The sequence below is a fragment of the Haemorhous mexicanus genome, chromosome 39, assembly GCF_027477595.1.
Source record: "Haemorhous mexicanus isolate bHaeMex1 chromosome 39, bHaeMex1.pri, whole genome shotgun sequence".
Taxonomy (NCBI): Eukaryota; Metazoa; Chordata; class Aves; order Passeriformes; family Fringillidae; genus Haemorhous; species Haemorhous mexicanus.
The window spans coordinates 44027-62500 of NC_082379.1; the positions used below are offsets into that span (position 1 = coordinate 44027).

Below are 18474 nucleotides of genomic sequence, written 5' to 3' on the forward strand. Positions count from 1 at the left end.
CATTCCCAATTTCCCCCCATTCCCAATTTCCCCCCATTCCCATTTTCCCCCATTCCCGTTTCCCCCCAAATTCCCATTCTTTCCCCCCCCATTCCCATTTTCCCCATTCCCATTTTCCCCCCCATTCCCGTTCTTTCCCCATTCCCATTTCCCCCAAATTCCCATTTCCCCCCATTCCCGTTTTCCCCCCAAATTCCCATTTTCCACAAATTTCCGTTCTTTCCCCCAAATTCCCGATTTTCCCCATTCCCGTTTCCCCCAAATTCCCGTTCTTTCCCCCCAAATTCCCATTTTCCCCCATTCCCGTTTCCCCCCAAATTCCCATTCTTTCCCCCCCCATTCCCATTTTCCCCCATTCCCAATTTACCCCAAATTCCCGTTCTTTCCCCCCAAATTCCCATTTTCCCCCATTCCCATTTTCCCCCCAAATTCCCGATTTCCCCCATTCCCAATTTTTCCCCATTCCCGTTTTTCCCCCAAATTCCCATTTTCCCCCATTCCCGTTCTTTCCCCCCATTCCCAATTTCCCATTCCCATTTCCCCATTCCCGATTTCCCATTCCCATTTCCCCATTCCCATTTTCCCCATTCCCCATTCCCCATTCCCATTTTTCCCCCCCCATTCCTATTCCCCCATTCCCGATTTCCCATTCCACATTCCCCATCCCCCATTCCCCATTCCCCATTCCCCATTTCCCCCATTCCCATTTCCCATTCCCATTCCCCATTCCCGATTTCCCATTCCCCATTCCCCATTCCCGATTTCCCCCAAATTCCTGATTTTCTCCCCATTCCCAATTTCCCATTCCCGTTTTCCCCATTCCCCATTCCCCATTCCCCATTCCGATTTCCCCATTCCCCATTTCCCATTCCCGTTTTTCCCCCCATTCCCGATTTCCCATTCCCATTTCCCCCATTCCCCATTTCCCATTACCCCATCCCCCATTCCCATTTTTCCCTCCCCATTCCCCATTCCCCCATTCCCAATTTCCCCATTCCAATTTCCCCATTCCCCATTCCCCCATTCCCGATTCCCCATTCCCAATTTTCCCCCAAATTCCCATTTCCCCCATTCCCGATTTCCCCCAAATTCCCGTTTTTCCCCCCAAATTCCCAATTTCCCACTCCCGATTTTCCCCGTTCCAGCCCTCGGGATGCGGCTGCTGCTGCTGCTGCTGCTCCTGCCCGCGGCCACAGGTGAGACACGAACTCACCTGGGGAACCCCGAACTCACCTGGGGGACCCTGACACACCTGGGGGACCCCAAACTCACCTGGGGAACCCCGACACACCTGGGGAACCCCGACACACCTGGGGGACCCAACACACCTGGGGGACCCTGAACTCACCTGGGGAACCCCGACACACCTGGGGGACCCCGACACACCTGGGGAACCCTGACACACCTGGGGAACCCCGACACACCTGGGGAACCCTGACACACCTGGGGAACCCCGAACACACCTGGGGAACCCAACACACCTGGGGGACCCCGAACACACCTGGGGGACCCCGACACACCTGGGGGACCCAACACACCTGGGGGATCAAACTCACCTGGGGGACCCCGACACACCTGGGGAACCCTGAACACACCTGGGGGAACCCAAACTCACCTGGGGGACCCCGACACACCTGGGGAACCCCAACACACCTGGGGCACCCTGAACTCACCTGGGGAACCCCGACACACCTGGGGGACCCAACACACCTGGGGGACCCCAGACACACCTGGGGGACCCAACACACCTGGGGGACCCCGAACACACCTGGGGGACCCCGAACTCACCTGGGGGACCCCGAACACACCTGGGGAACCCCGACACACCTGGGGAACCCTGAACACACCTGGGGGAACCCAAACTCACCTGGGGGACCCCGACACACCTGGGGAACCCCAACACACCTGGGGCGCCCTGAACTCACCTGGGGGACCCCGACACACCTGGGGAACCCCAAACTCACCTGGGGCACCCTGAACTCACCTGGGGGACCCCGAACACACCTGGGGAACCCCAAACTCACCTGGGGGATCAAACTCACCTGGGGGACCCAGACACACCTGGGGGGATCAAACACACCTGGGGGGCCCCGAACTCACCTGGGGGACCCAACACACCTGGGGGTTCAAACACACCTGGGGGACACCAAACTCACCTGGGGGACCCCGACACACCTGGGGGATCGAACTCACCTGGGGGAACCCAAAATCCTCACCTGGGGAGCCCAACACACCTGGAGCACCGAACTCACCTGGGGGGCCAAACTCACCTGGGGGAGCCCAAACTCACCTGGGGGACCCAGACACACCTGGGGGACCCCGAACTCACCTGGGGGAACCCAAACCCCCCTGGGGGACCCCAACACACCTGGGGGGAACCAAACACACCTGGGGGACCCTGAACTCACCTGGGGGACCCCGAAACCTCACCTGGGCACCCTGAAAACACCTGGGGGACCCCAAAAACACCTGGGGGACCCTAGAATCCTCACCTGAGAGCCCAAAACCACCTGGGGGACCCGAACACACCTGGGGGACCAAACTCACCTGGGGGACCCCAAAATCCTCACCTGGGGGACACCAAACTCACCTGAGAGGAGCCCAAACTCACCTGGGCTCCCCAAACTCACCTGGGGGGACCCCAAAATTCACCCGGGAACCCTCAAAACACCTGGGCACCCCCAAGTTCACCTGTGTGACCCCCCAGGTGCGCGTGTGCCCAGGTGGGTGCTGGAGGGACTCACCTGAGGGACCCCAGACTCACCTGAGGGACCCCAAACCTCACCTGAGGGACCCCAAACCTCACCTGTAACCACTCTAAACTCACCTGAGGGACCCCAGACTCACCTGGGCACCCCAAATCTCACCTGTGTCCCACCCTGGCTCACCTGAGGGACCTCAAACCTCACCTGTGTGCCCTGCCCTGACTCACCTGTATTACCCCCAACCTCACCTGAGCTGTACAGGTGTGTGGGTGTGCAGGGACACACCTGTGACTCACCTGTGACACACCTGTGATTCACCTGTCCCCCATCCAGGTGTGTGGGTGTGCAGGGACACACCTGTGACACACCTGTGACACACCTGTGATTCACCTGTCCCCCATCCAGGTGTGTGGGTGTGCAGGGACACACCTGTGACTCACCTGTGACTCACCTGTGTGCCCCTACAGGTGTGTGGGTGCTGCAGGGACACACCTGTGACACACCTGTGCCTCACCTGTGACTCACCTGTGCCTCACCTGTGCTGTACAGGTGTGTGGGTGTGCAGGGACACACCTGTGACACACCTGTGACTCCCCTGTGCCTCCCCTGTGCCTCCCCTGTGCCTCCCCTGTCCCCCCAGGTGTGTGGGTGGGCAGGGACACACCTGTGACACACCTGTGACACACCTGTGACTCACCTGTGACACACCTGTGACTCACCTGTGCTGTACAGGTGTGTGGGTGGGCAGGGACACACCTGTGACACACCTGTGACACACCTGTGACACACCTGTGCCTCACCTGTGACTCACCTGTGCTGTACAGGTGTGTGGGTGCTGCAGGGACACACCTGTGACTCACCTCTGACTCACCTGTGACACACCTGTGACTCACCTGTGACACACCTGTGACACACCTGTGACTCACCTGTGCTGTACAGGTGTGTGGGTGCTGCAGGGACACACCTGTGCCTCACCTGTGACACACCTGTGACACACCTGTGCCTCACCTGTGACACACCTGTGACACACCTGTGACTCACCTGTGCTGTACAGGTGTGTGGGTGCTGGAGGGACACACCTGTGACTCACCTGTGCCTCACCTGTGCCTCACCTGTGCCTCCCCTGTGCCTCACCTGTGCCTCCCCTGTCCCCCGTACAGGTGTGTGGGTGCTGGAGGGACACACCTGTGACACACCTGTGCCTCACCTGTCCCCCCAGGTGTGTGGGTGCTGGAGGGACACACCTGTGACACACCTGTGCCTCACCTGTGCCTCACCTGTGCCTCCCCTGTCCCCGTCCAGGTGTGTGGGTGCTGGAGGGACACACCTGTGACACACCTGTGCCTCACCTGTGACTCACCTGTGCCTCCCTGTCCCCGTACAGGTGTGTGGGTGCTGGAGGGACACACCTGTGCCTCCCCTGTGCCTCACCTGTGCCTCCCCTGTGTGCCCATCCAGGTGTGTGGGTGCTGGAGGGACACACCTGTGTCTCACCTGTGCCTCCCCTGTCCCCCCAGGTGTGTGGGTGCTGGAGGGACACACCTGTGCCCCGCCCTGGCAGGCCGCGCTGTTCCAGGGTCGCCGTTTCGTCTGCGGGGGGACCCTGGTGGCGCCCAGGTGGGTCCTGACGGCCGCGCACTGCCACGCCCCCGGGTACGGACAGGTAACGGGCACACCTGGGCAGGGTGGGCACACCTGGGCAGGGGGAGGGGTTACCTGGGTACACCTGGGGGGGTTACCTGGGCGTAGGAAACTCACCTGGGTGGGTCCTGAACACGCCACACTGCCACGCCCCCGGGTACGGACAGGTAACGGGCACACCTGGGCAGGGGGAGGGGTTACCTGGGCACACCTGAGTGGGTCCTGACGGCCGCGCACTGCCACGCCCCCGGGTACGGACAGGTAACGGGCACACCTGGGCAGGGTGGGGTTACCTGGGCAGGGGGAGGGGTTACCTGGGCACACCTGGGTGGGTCCTGACGGCCGCGCACTGCCACGCCCCCGGGTACGGACAGGTAACGGGCACACACCTGAGGGGGGCACACCTAGGCACACCTGGGGGTGTTACCTGGGCATGGGGAACTCACCTGGGCACACCTGGGCATGGGGAACTCACTCACCTGGGCACACCTGGGCATGGGGAACTCACCTGGGCTCACCTGGGTGGGTCCTGACGGCCGCACACTGCCACGCCCCCGGGTACGGACAGGTAACGGGCACACCTGGGCAGGGGGAGGGGTTACCTGGGCATGGGGAACTCACCTGGACACACCTGGGTGGGTTCTGATGGTGGCACACTGCCACGCCCCCGGGTACGGACAGGTAACGGGCACACCTGGGCAGGGCGGGCACACCTGGAGGGGTTACCTGAGAACACCTGGGGGGGGTTACCTGAGCACACCTGGGCACACCTGGGGGGGTCCTGAGCATGCCGCACTGCCACACCCCTGGGTACGGACAGGTAACGGGCACACACCTGAGGGGGGCACACCTGGGCACACCTGGGACAGGTACAGACACACCTGGGCATGGGGAACTCACCTGGGCACACCTGGGTGGGTCCTGATGGCAGCGCACTGCCACGGCCCTGGGTACGGACAGGTAACGGGCACACCTGGGCAGGGCGGGCACACCTGGGCAGGGGGAGGGGTTACCTGGGTACACCTGGGCACACCTGAGTGGGTCCTGACGGCCGCGCACTGCCACGCCCCCGGGTACGGACAGGTAACGGGCACACACCTGAGGGGGGCACACCTGGGCACACCTGGGACAGGTACAGACACACCTGGGCACACCTGGGCACACCTGGGTGGGTCCTGACGGCTGCGCACTGCCACGGCCCTGGGTGCGGACAGGTAACGGGCACACACCTGAGGGGGGCACACCTGGGGGGCTACCTGGGCACACCTGGGACAGGTACAGACACACCTGGGCACACCTGGGAGGGCCATGATGGTGGCGCACGGCCACGTCCCTGAGTGCGGACAGGTAACGGGCACACCAGGGCAGGGGGGAGGGACACACCTGGGCTCACCTGGGCTCACCTGTCTGTGCAGAATCCCTCACCTGTCTCACCTGTCCCTCACCTGTCCCTCACCTGTCTCTCACCTGTCTCACCTGTCTCTCACCTGTCTCACCTGTCTCTCACCTGTCTCACCTGACTCTCACCTGTCTCTCACCTGTCCCTCACCTGTCCCTCACCTGTCTCTCACCTGTCTCTCACCTGTCTCTCACCTGTCTCTCACCTGTCTCACCTGTCTCACCTGTCTCACCTACCTGTCCTCACCTGTCCTCTCACCTGTCTCACCTGTCTCACCTGTCCCTCACCTGTCTCTCACCTGTCCCTCACCTGTCTCACCTGTCTCACCTGTCCCTCACCTGTCTCTCACCTGTCCCCCCCCCTCTCACCTGTCTCACCTGTCTCACCTGTCTCTCACTTGTCTCACCTGTCCCTCACCTGTGCCTCACCTGTCTCTCACCTTCACCTGTCTCACCTGTCTCACCTGTCTCACCTGTCCCTCACCTGTCTCTCACCTGTCTCTCACCTGTCTCACCTGTCTCTCACCTGTCTCACCTGTCCCTCACCTGTGCCTCACCTGTCCCTCACCTGTCTCACCTGTCTCACCTGTCTCACCTGTCTCACCTGTCTCACCTGTCTCTCACCTGTCTCACCTGACTCTTACCTGTCTCACCTGTCTCACCTGTCTCACCTGTCCCTCACCTGTCTCACCTGTCTCTCACCTGTCCCTCACCTGTCTCACCTGTCTCACCTGTCTCACCTGTCTCACCTGTCCCACCTGTCCCTCACCTGTCCCTCACCTGTCTCTCACCTGTCCCTCACCTGTCTCACCTGACTCTCACCTGTCTCACCTGTCTCTCACCTGTCTCTCACCTGTCCCTCACCTGTCCCTCACCTGTCTCACCTGTCTCACCTGTCCCTCACCTGTCCCTCACCTGTCTCACCTGTCTCACCTGTCTCTCACCTGTCTCACCTGTCTCACCTGTCCCTCACCTGTCCCTCACCTGTCTCACCTGTCTCTCACCTGTCTCACCTGTCTCACCTGTCTCTCACCTGTCTCACCTGTCCCTCACTTGTCTCTCACCTGTCTCACCTGTCTCTCACCTGTCTCTCACCTGACTCTCACCTGTCTCACCTGTCTCACCTGTCTCACCTGTCTCTCCCCACAGCCCCATCACCGTCCGCTGGGCCGCCCCACCCACCCCCAGGTGCGCCCAGGTGAGGCCGCCCCCCAACCGCCCCCCTCCAGGTGAGGCCGGGGGGGGGCGAGGGGGCGGGGCCGGGCGAGGCCTCACCTGCGCCAGGTGAGCAGCGGCGGCGCTCGGAGCGCACCTTCCGCTTCCCGGGCTACAACGAGAGCTCCAAGGACGGCGACCTGATGCTGCTGCGGCTGCAGGTGCCCGCCCACCTGAGCCGCCAGGTGAGCCCCCTGCCGCTGGCGCGCACCTGCGCCCCCGCCGGCACCACCTGCCAGATCTCCGGCTGGGGCTCCACCACCAGCCCGCAAGGTGAGACACACCTGGGACAGGTGGGGGGGGTGGGGACACACCTGGGACAGGTGAGACACACCTGGGACAGGTGGGGGGGGTGGGGACACACCTGGGACAGGTGAGACGCACCTGGGACAGGGGGGGGTGGGGACACACCTGGGACAGGTGAGACACACCTGGGACAGGTGGGGGGCAGCTGAGTGGTGGGGACACACCTGGGACAGGTGGGGGGGTGGGGACACACCTGGGACAGGTGAGACACACCTGGGACAGGTGAGGGGGTGGGGACACACCTGGGACAGGTGAGACACACCTGGGACAGGTGGGGGGGTGGGGACACACCTGGGACAGGTGAGACACACCTGGGACAGGTGAGGGGGTGGGGACACACCTGGGACAGGTGAGACACACCTGGGACAGGTGGGGGGCAGCTGAGGGGTGGGGACACACCTGGGACAGGTGAGACACACCTGGGACAGGTGAGGGGGTGGGGACACACCTGGGACAGGTGAGACACACCTGGGACAGGTGGAGGGGGGTGGGGACACACCTGGGACAGGTGAGACACACCTGGGACAGGTGGGGGGTTACCTGGGGCAGGTGGGGGGTTACCTGGGGCAGGTGAGGGGTGGGGACACACCTGGGACAGGTGGGGGGGTTACCTGGGGCAGGTGAGGGACAGGTGAGACACACCTGGGACAGGTGAGGGGGGGTGGGGACACACCTGGGGCAGGTGAGGGGTTACCTGGGGCAGGTGGGGGGTTACCTGGGGCAGGTGAGGGACAGGTGAGACACACCTGGGACAGGTGAGGGACAGGTCAGACACACCTGGGACAGGTGAGGGATGGGTGAGACACACCTGGGACAGGTGAGGGGCAGGTGAGACACACCTGGGGCAGGTGAGGGAGGGGTGGGGACACACCTGGGGCAGGTGAGGGACACGTGGGACAGGTGTGGGGGAAGCACACCTGGGACAGGTGAGGGATGGGTGAGACACACCTGTCCCAGGTGAGGGGGGTGGGGACACACCTGGCACAGGTGAGGGGTTACCTGGCACAGGTGAGACACACCTGGGACAGGTGTGGGAGGGAAACACACCTGGGACAGGTGAGGAACAGGTGAGACACACCTGGGGCAGGTGAGATGAGACTGAAGGGGTTACCTGGGACAGGTGAAGGGGTTACCTGGGCACAGGTGAAGGGGTTACCTGGGCACAGGTGAGAGCTCAGATCAGGCCTTACCTGCCCAGGTGTGACCCCAGGTGTGACCCCAGCCAGGTGTGGGGGTTACCTGCCCTGGTGTGACCCCAGGTGTGACCCCAGCCAGGTGTGGGGGTTACCTGCCCAGGTGTGAGCCCAGGTGTGAGCCCAGACAGGTGTGGGGGTTCCCTGGCCAGGTGTGACCCCAGGTGTGAGACCAGGTGTGACCCTGGCCAGGTGTGACCCAGGTGTGAGCCAGGTGTGAGCCAGGTGTGAGCCAGGTGTGACCCAGGTGTGACCCAGCCCAGGTGTGACCCAGGTGTGACCCAGGTGTGACCCAGGTGTGACCCAGCCCAGGTGTGATTCCAGGTGTGACCCAGCCCAGGTGTGATCCCAGGTGTTTGCCAGCCCAGGTGTGACCCAGGTGTGACCCAGGTGTGACCCAGGTGTGAGGCCAGGTGTGAGCCAGGTGTGACCAAGGTGTGAGGCCAGGTGTGACCCAGGTGTGACCCAGGTGTGACCCAGCCCAGGTGTGAGGCCAGGTGTGACCCAGGTGTGACCCAGGTGTGAGCCAGGTGTGACCCAGCCCAGGTGTGACCCAGGTGTGAGCCAGGCCAGGTGTGAGCCAGGTGTGAGCCAGCCCAGGTGTGAGCCAGGTGTGAGCCAGGTGTGAGCCAGCCCAGGTGTGACCCAGGTGTGACTCAAGCCAGGTGTGACCCAGGTGTGAGCCAGCCCAGGTGTGACCCAGGTGTGACCCAGGTGTGACCCAGGTGTGACCCAGGTGTGACCCAGCCCAGGTGTGACCCAGGTGTGACCCAGCCCAGGTGTGACCCAGCCCAGGTGTGAGCCAGGTGTGAGGCAGGTGTGCGCTGTCCCCGCAGTGACGTTCCCGCAGGCGCTGCACTGCAGCCAGGTGAGGATCGTACCTGAGCTCACCTGCCGCCGCATCTACCCCGACTCCATCACCCCCAACATGGTCTGCGCCGGGGAGCCCCGCAGCCGCGCCGACACCTGCCAGGTGAGCCGGGACAGGTGGGACAGGTGAGCTGGGACAGGTGGGACAGGTGAGATGGGACAGGTGTGTGCTGGGGAGCCCCGCAGCCGCGCCGACACCTGCCAGGTGAGCCGGGACAGGTGGGACAGGTGAGATGGGACAGGTGAGATGGGACAGGTGTGTGCCCCACAGCCGCGCCGACACCTGCCAGGTGAGCCAGGTGTGGGACAGTTGAGATGGGACAGGTGAGGGACAGGTCTGCGCCGGGGAGCCCCGCAGCCGCGCCGACACCTGCCAGGTGAGCCAGGTGTGGGACAGTTGAGATGGGACAGGTGGGACAGGTGAGATGGGACAGGTGAGATGGGACAGGTGAGATGGGACAGGTGAGGGACAGGTCTGCGCCGGGGAGCCCCGCAGCCGCGCCGACACCTGCCAGGTGAGCCAGGTGTGGGACAGATGAGATGGGACAGGTGAGGGACAGGTCTGTGCCAGGGAGCCCCGCAGCCGCGCCGACACCTGCCAGGTGAGGCGGGTGTGGGACAGGTGAGGGACAGGTGAGATGGCACAGGTGTGTGCCCCGCAGCCGCGCCGACACCTGCCAGGTGAGCCAGGTGTGGGACAGGTGAGATGGGACAGGTGTGTGCCCCGCAGCCGCGCCGACACCTGTCAGGTGAGCCAGGTGTGGGACAGGTGAGATGGGACAGGTGTGTGCCCCGCAGCCGCGCCGACACCTGCCAGGTGAGCCGGGACAGGTGGGACAGGTGAGATGGGACAGGTGAGATGGGACAGGTGAGATGGGACAGGTGAGGGACAGGTCTGCGCCGGGGAGCCCCGCAGCCGCGCCGACACCTGCCAGGTGAGCCAGGACAGGTGGGACAGGTGAGATGGGACAGGTGAGATGGGACAGGTGTGTGCCCCGCAGCCGCGCCGACACCTGCCAGGTGAGCCGGGACAGGTGGGACAGGTGAGATGGGACAGGTGAGATGGGACAGGTGAGATGGGACAGGTGAGGGACAGGTCTGCGCCGGGGAGCCCCGCAGCCGCGCCGACACCTGCCAGGTGAGCCAGGACAGGTGGGACAGGTGAGATGGGACAGGTGAGGGACAGGTCTGTGCCAGGGAGCCCCGCAGCTGCGCCGACACCTGCCAGGTGAGGCGGGTGTGGGACAGGTGAGGGACAGGTGAGATGGCACAGGTGTGTGCCCCGCAGCCGCGCCGACACCTGCCAGGTGAGGCGGGTGTGGGACAGGTGAGATGGGACAGGTGAGATGGCACAGGTGTGTGCCCCGCAGCCGCGCCGACACCTGCCAGGTGAGCCAGGTGTGGGACAGGTGAGATGGGACAGGTGTGTGCCCCGCAGCCGTGCCAACACCTGTCAGGTGAGCCAGGTGTGGGACAGGTGAGCCAGGTGTGGGACAGGTGAGCCAGGTGTGTGCCGCGCAGCCGCGCCGACACCTGCCAGGTGAGCCAGGACAGGTGGGACAGGTGAGATGGGACAGGTGGGATGGGACAGGTGTGTGCCCCGCAGCCGCGGCGACACCTGCCAGGTGAGCCGGGACAGGTGGGACAGGTGAGATGGGACAGGTGAGATGGGACAGGTGTGTGCCCCGCAGCCGCGGCGACACCTGCCAGGTAAGCCAGGTGTGGGACAGGTGAGGGACAAGTGTGTGCCCCGCAGCCGTGCCAACACCTGCCAGGTGAGACTGGGACAGGTGAGATGGGACAGGTGAGCTGGGACAGGTGAGGGACGGGTGAGATGAGACAGGTGAGATGGGACAGGTGAGCTGGGACAGGTGAGATGAGACAGGTGAGATAGGACAGGTGAGCTGGGACAGGTGTGTGCCAGAAAGCCGCGGAGCCATGCCGACACCTGCCAGGTGAGACTGGGACAGGTGAGATGGGACAGGTGAGGGACAGATGAGATGGGACAGGTGTGTGCCCCGCAGCCGCGCCGACACCTGCCAGGTGAGCCAGGACAGGTGAGATGAGACAGGTGAGATGGGACAGGTGAGCTGGGACAGGTGAGGGACGGGTGAGATGGGACAGGTGTGTGCCCCGCAGCCGTGCCGACACCTACCAGGTGAGATGGGACAGGTGAGATGGGACAGGTGAGGGACAGGTGAGATGGGACAGGTGTGTGCCCCGCAGCTGTGCCGACACCTGCCAGGTGAGATGGGACAGGTGAGCTGGGACAGGTGAGCTGGGACAGGTAAGGGACGTTTGGGTCAATTTTGGGGCAATTTGGGGCAATTTTGGGGCGATTTCTGGGTGTTTTTGGGACATTTTTGGGGCAATTTTTGGGTGTTTTGGGGCATTTTTGCAGCAATTTTGGGTCAATTTGGGGGCAATTTTCAGGTGTTTTTGGGGCGGTTTTGGGGCATTTTTGGGTCTTTTTTGGGGGTGATTTTGGAACATTTTTGGGGCGATTTTCGGGTGTTTTGGGGGCGTTTTGGTGGCAATTTTGGGACAGTTTTGGGACATTTCTGGGGAGATTTTTGGGTGGTTTAGGGGCAATTTTGGGGCGATTTCTGGGACTTTTTGGGGCATTTTTGCGGCAATTTTGGGGCAATTTGGGGTGGCTTTGGGACAATTTTGGGGCAATTTTCGGGTGGTTTTGGGGTAATTTTGGGGGCAATTTTGGGACAATTTTGGGGTAATTTTGGGATGATTTTGGGGCATTTTGGGGGTGGTTTTGGGGGTAATTTTGCGGCAATTTTGAGACTTTTTGGGGCAGTTTGGGGTGGCTTTGGGACAATTTTGGGGCAATTTTCGGGTGGTTTAGGGGCAGTTTTGGGGGTGGTTTTGGGATATTTTTGGGACAATTTTCAGGTGGTTTTGGGGTAATTTTGCAGCAATTTTGGGGCAGTTTTGGGGTGACTTTGGGACAATTTTGGGGTATTTTTGGGGTGATTTTGGGACACTTTTGGGGTGTTTTTGCGGCCATTTTGGGGTGATTTCGCAACGATTTGGGGCGGATTTCTTCCGATTCCGGCCGGATTTTTGCCGGATCTTGTCGGATCTCCCCCCGAATTTCGGGGTCCCGACCCCCCGAATTTTGTCCCCCCAGGGCGACTCCGGGGGGCCCCTGGTGTGCAACGGGCGCCTGCAGGGCATCACCTCCTGGGGGCCGGGCGTCTGCGGGGACCCCCAGAAACCCGGGGTCTACGTCAACCTCTGCCGCTACGGCCGCTGGCTGCAGGACACCATGGCCCAGAACTGACCCCAAAGCGGCTGAATTCGCCCCAAAATCCGAGCGGTCCGCACCCAAAACCCTCAGGGGTCGCCAGCCCGAAAATCCAAGTTACGGCGTCGAGATTAAAGGAATTTTTCCACTCCCAAATGCTGGTGTTCAAAGTGAGAAAAAGCCCAAAAAAAATCCTAAAAAAATCTACCTCCAAATTCTAAAATTCCAGCCCAAAAATAAAAAAAAAGATTCTGCCCCGGAATCTCAAAGTTTCACCCCGAAAATTCCAGAAAGTCAACTCAAAAAAATCCAAAGGATCCGGGCCAAAAATCCCCAGAATTCCACGCCTAAAATCCCCCAAATCAACGCCAAAATCCCAAAAATTCACCCCCAAAATTCAAAAATTACGCCCCCAAAATCCCCGAAAAATCTGCTCCAAAAAATTCAAACAATCCAGCCCAAAATCCCAAAGTTACACCCCAAAAATTCCAAAAAAATCCACCCAAAATCCCAAAATTCCACCCCAAAAATCCACCCTGAAATGCCAAAATTCCACCCCAAAAATCCACCCCAAAAATCCAAAAAAATCCAAACAATCCTGCCCAAAAATCCCAAAATTCCACCCCAAAATTCCTGGAAAAAAATCCGCCAGAAAAATGCCCCAAAAAAAATCAAAAATTCCTCAAACATCCACCCCCAAATCCCAAAATTCCACCCCAAAAATCCACCCTGAAATTCCAAAGAATTTAAAACTCCCCCACCCCCAAATCTCAAAAAATTCAGACCAAAACCCACAAAATTTCACCCCAAAAATCCCCAAATTTCCGTCCCAAACCCCTCAAAAATCGACCCAAAAATCCCCCGAAATTCCAGCCCAAAATCCCAAAAATCCACCCAAAATCCTCCAAAGAACTCCCTCAAAAATCAAAAAAATTCACCCCAAAAATATCCGAAATCCACCCAAAATCCAAAAAATTTCCACCCCAAAAATCTTGGAAAATCCGCTCCAAAGATTCAAAAAAATCCACAGGAAAATCCCCAAAATTCCCCTAAAAATTCTGGGAAAAAAATCCCAAAATTAAATAAAATCCAGACCGAAAATCCCAAAAAGAATCCACCCCAAAATCCCAAAAAATCCTCTCAAAATTCCCAAAAAAATCCAAAAAGTCCACTCTAAAAATTAAAGGAAATGCACGGGAAAATCCCCAAAATTCCACCCAACCCCCCCCAAAATCCTGAAAAAATTTATCCCAAAATTAAAAAAAATCCAGCCCAAAAATCCCCAAAAATCCCTAAAAAATCCTCCACAAAATCCCAAAAATATCCCCCCAGAACCGCCCCCAAAATCCCAAAATTCCCACCCAAAATTCCCAAAACTCCCCAAAAAATCCAGCCCAAAATTAAAAAGAAAATCGGCCCAAAATCTTAAAAAAATCCCCAAAAGTCCCAAAAAAATCCTCCCCAAAACCCGAAAAAATCCATCCAAAATTCCACCCCAAAAATCCACTCCAAAAATTTTTTTAAATCCACAGAAAAATCCCCGAATTCCCACCCAAAAATCTCAAAAAATCCATCCCAAAATTAAAAAAAAATCAGCCCAAAAATCCCAAAAAAATCCCAAAAAATCCCCAAAAAATCTATCCCAAAACCCCAAAAATCCACCCAAAAATCCCAAAATTCCACTCCAAAAACCCGCCCCAAAATCCCAAAAAATCCACCCAAAATTCCCACCCAAAAATCCCCAAAAATCCCCAAAAAATCCAGCCCAAAATTAACAAAAATTTCAGCCCAAAATCCCCAAAAATCCCCAAAAAAGTCCCCAAAAAATCCTCCCCAAAACCCCAAAAAATCCACCCAAAATTCCACCCCAAAAATCCCCAAAAATCCACCCCAAAAATTTTTAAAAATCCACAGAAAAATCCCAACATTCCCACCCAAAAATCCCCAAAAATCCATCCCAAAAATAAAAAAAATTCGGCCCCAAAAATCCCCAAAAACTCCCAAAAAAATCCCCAAAAATCCCCCCAAAAAATCCCAAAAATCCAAAATTCCACTCCAAAAACCCGCCCCAAAATCAGAAAAAATCCACCCAAAATTCCCACCCAAAAATCCCCCAAAAATCCATCCCAAAATTAACAAAAATTTCAGCCCAAAATCCCCAAAAATCCCCAAAAAAGTCCCCAAAAAATCCTCCCCAAAACCCCAAAAAATCCACCTAAAATTCCACCCCAAAAATCCACTCCAAAAATTTTTTTAAATCCACAGAAAAATCTCAAATTCCCACTCAAAAATCCCAAAAAATCCATCCCAAAAATAAAAAAAATTCGGCCCAAAAATCCCCAAAAACTCCCAAAAAAATCCCCAAAAGACCCCCCAAAAAATCCCAAAAATCCAAAATTCCACTCCAAAAACCCGCCCCAAAATCCCAAAAAATCCACCCAAAATTCCCACCCAAAAATCCCCCAAAAATCCAGCCCAAAATTAACAAAAATTTCAACCCAAAATCCCCAAAAATCCCCAAAAAAGTCCCCAAAAAATCCTCCCCAAAACCCCAAAAAATCCACCTAAAATTCCACCCCAAAAATCCACTCCAAAAATTTTTTTAAATCCACAGAAAAATCTCAAATTCCCACTCAAAAATCCCAAAAAATCCATCCCTAAAATAAAAAAAATTTCAGCCCAAAATCCCAAAAAATCCCCAAAAAGTCCCCAAAAAATCCTCCCTAAAACCCAAAAAAATCCACCCAAAATCCCAAAATTCCAGTCCAAAAACCTACCCCAAAATCCCAGAAAATCCACCCAAAATTTTATCCCAGAATTCCCAAAAATCTCCAAAAAATCCATCTTAAAATTAACAAAAATTTGGCCCAAAATCCCCAAAAAATCCCAAAAAATCCGTCCAAAAATCCCCCAAAACCCCAAGGTATGGCCACGCCCCTCAACCCTGAGGCCACGCCCCCAAATCAATCATACCGCTCAGGCCACGCCCCCAAATCAACCCCTCAGGCCACGCCCCCTAATCCATCACCCCTCAGGCCACGCCCCCAATCCATCACCCTGAGGCCACGCCCCCAAATCCATCCATCCCCCCTCAGGCCACGCCCCCAAATCCACCCCTCAGGCCACTCCCCCAATCCTTCCCCCTCAGGCCACTCCCCCAATCCATGCCCCCTCAGGCCACGCCCCCAAACCCACCCCCTCAGGCCACGCCCCCAATCCCAGCAGATCCACCCCCCCAAACTCCCGGCCACACCCCAAGCCCTTAGCCCCGCCCCCAAACTTGGCCACACCCCCAAAGATCAGACACGCCCCAAATCCGGTCACGCCCTTGACCCTTGACCCCTCCATGGTTTGACCTTTGACCCCTCCTCTGCTGGCCCCACCATGAGGTGACCCCGGTGTCACCTGGGCCATCCCTGGGTCACCTGAGTCACCTGGGCCATCCCTGGGTCACCTGTGGTGTCACCTGGGCCACCCAAGGGTCACCTGTGGTGTCACCTGGGCCACCCTCAGGGTCACCTGAGTCACCTGGGCTCACCTGAGTGACCTGGGCCACCCTCAGGGTCACCTGTGGTGTCACCTGGGCCACCCAAGGGTCACCTGTGGTGTCACCTGGGCCACCCCTGAGGTCACCTGTGGTGTCACCTGGGCCATCCCTGGGTCACCTGTGGTGTCACCTGGGCCACCCCAGGGTCACCTGTGGTGTCACCTGGGCCACCCCTGAGGTCACCTGTGGTGTCACCTGGGCCACCCCAGGGTCACCTGTGGTGTCACCTGGGCCACCCGAGGGTCACCTGTGGTGTCACCTGGGCCACCCCAGTGTCACCTGTGGTGTCACCTGGGCCACCCTCAGTGTCACCTGTGGTGTCACCTGGGCCATCCCTGGGTCACCTGTGGTGTCACCTGGGCCACCCCAGGGTCACCTGTGGTGTCACCTGGGCCACCCCAGGGTCTCCTGTGGTATCACCTGGGCCACCCCTGGGTCACCTGTGGTGTCACCTGGGCCATCCCTGGGTCACCTGTGGTGTCACCTGGGCCACCCCTGAGGTCACCTGAGTCACCTGTGCCATCCCTGGATCACCAGTGTCACCTGGGCCACCCAAAGGTCACCTGTGGTGTCACCTGGGCCACCCCTGGTGTCACCTGGGCCACCCCCAGGGTCACCTGAGCCACCTCTGTGTCACCTGTGCCACCCCCACTGCCACCCCCCAGTGCCACCACCCGCCAGTGTCACCTGTGCCACCCCCAGTGCCACCACCCCCGGTGTCACCTGAGTCACCTGTGCCACCCCCCGGTGTCAGTGTCACCTGTGTCACCTCCGGTGTCCCCAATCCCACCCTTGGTGCCACCCCCACTGTCACCTGTGCCACCAGCGCCACCTGTGCCACCTGTGTCCCCTCAGGTGTCACCCGTGTCCCCTCAGGTGTCCTCTCTGTACCCTCAGGTGTCCCCTCAGGTGTCCCCTGTGTCCCCTCAGGTGTCACCTCTGTCCCCTCAGGTGTCCTCAGTGCCACTCTCAGGTGTCACCTGTGACCTTTCAGGTGTCCCCGTGTCCCCTCAGGGGCCACCCCCTCTGTCCCCTCAGGTATCCCCGTGTCCCCTCAGGTGTCACCTGTCCCCCCCTCTGTCCCCTCAGGTGTCCCCTCAGGTGTCCCCTCAGGTGTCACCTGTCCCTCCCGTGTCCCCTCAGGTGTCACCTGTCCCCTCAGGTGTCACCTGTCCCCCCCGTGTCCCCTCAGGTGTCCCCTCAGGTGTCCCCTCAGGTGTCACCTGTCCCCCCCGTGTCCCCTCAGGTGTCCCCTCAGGTGTCCCCTCAGGTGTCACCTGTCCCCCCCGTGTCCCCTCAGGTGTCACCTGTCCCCTCAGGTGTCCCCTCAGGTGTCACCTGTCCCCCCCGTGTCCCCTCAGGTGTCCCTGCGGTGTCAGCGCGGGCGGAGGCGGGGGCGGAGGTGCCACCGCCGACACCCAGGTGACACCCAGGTGACAGCACAGGTGACACAGGTGACAGCACAGGTGACACCGGCGGGACCGGTCGGGCCCCGCCCCCCCCCGGGCGGTGGCGGCGTCACCGGCGACTTCCGGGGTCCCCTGGGTCACCCGGGGCTCCGCAGGTGTCCCTCAGGTGTGCCAGGGTCCCCTCAGGTGTCACTGGGTCCCCTCAGGTGTCCCTGGGTCCCCTCAGGTGTGCCTGGGTCCCCTCAGGTGTCCCTCAGGTGTCCCTCAGGTGTGCCAGGGTCCCCTCAGGTGTCACTGGGTCCCCTCAGGTGTCCCTGGGTCCCCTCAGGTGTGCCAGGGTCCCCTCAGGTGTCACTGGGTCCCCTCAGGTGTCCCTGGGTCCCCTCAGGTGTCCCTGGGTCCCCTCAGGTGTGCCGGGGTCCCCTCAGGTGTCCCCTCATTGTCACTTGGGGGCTCTCAGGTGTCCCTCAGGTGTCCCCTCAGGTGTCCCCTCAGCTGTCCCTCAGGTGTCCCTCAGGTGTCCCTGGGTCCCCTCAGGTGTGCCAGGGACCCCTCAGGTGTCACTGGGTCCCCTCAGGTGTCCCTCAGGTGTGCCTGGTCCCCCTGGGTCACCTGGGGCTCCGCAGGTGTCCCCTCAGGTGTGCCAGGGTCCCCTCAGGTGTCCCCTCATTGTCACTTGGGGGCTCCTCAGCTGTCCCTCAGGTGTCCCTCAGGTGTCCCTGGGTCCCCTCAGGTGTGCCAGGGACCCCTCAGGTGTCACTGGGTCCCCTCAGGTGTCCCTCAGGTGTGCCTGGTCCCCCTGGGTCACCTGGGGCTCCGCAGGTGTCCCCTCAGGTGTGCCAGGGTCCCCTCAGGTGTCCCCTCATTGTCACTTGGGGGCTCCTCAGCTGTCCCTCAGGTGTCCCTCAGGTGTCCCTGGGTCCCCTCA

The 18474-nt window shown here is 59.7% G+C and overlaps 1 protein-coding gene across 1 annotated transcript; it reads left to right on the top strand.

The window, feature by feature from the left end:
- The first annotated feature begins 1145 nt into the window (after positions 1–1145).
- On the top strand, positions 1146–12746 carry LOC132341392 (kallikrein-8-like). Its single transcript, XM_059872936.1, has 5 exons — positions 1146–1196; positions 4223–4425; positions 7034–7232; positions 9295–9431; positions 12474–12746. Exons 1-5 carry the CDS (start codon positions 1154–1156, stop codon positions 12624–12626), a joined length of 735 nt encoding a protein of 244 aa, XP_059728919.1. The 5' UTR covers positions 1146–1153; the 3' UTR covers positions 12627–12746.
- Positions 12747–18474: the final 5728 nt, after the last annotated feature.

Coding starts and splice junctions, on each gene's coding strand:
- LOC132341392 (XM_059872936.1), top strand. CDS start 1,154: ATGCGGCTGCTGCTGCTGCTGCTGCTCCTGCCCGCGGCCACAG. Junction 4,426..7,033: donor CAGGGGGAGGGGTTACCTGG/GTACACCTGGGG, acceptor GCGCCAGGTGAG/CAGCGGCGGCGCTCGGAGCG. Junction 7,233..9,294: donor CTCCACCACCAGCCCGCAAG/GTGAGACACACC, acceptor CTGTCCCCGCAG/TGACGTTCCCGCAGGCGCTG.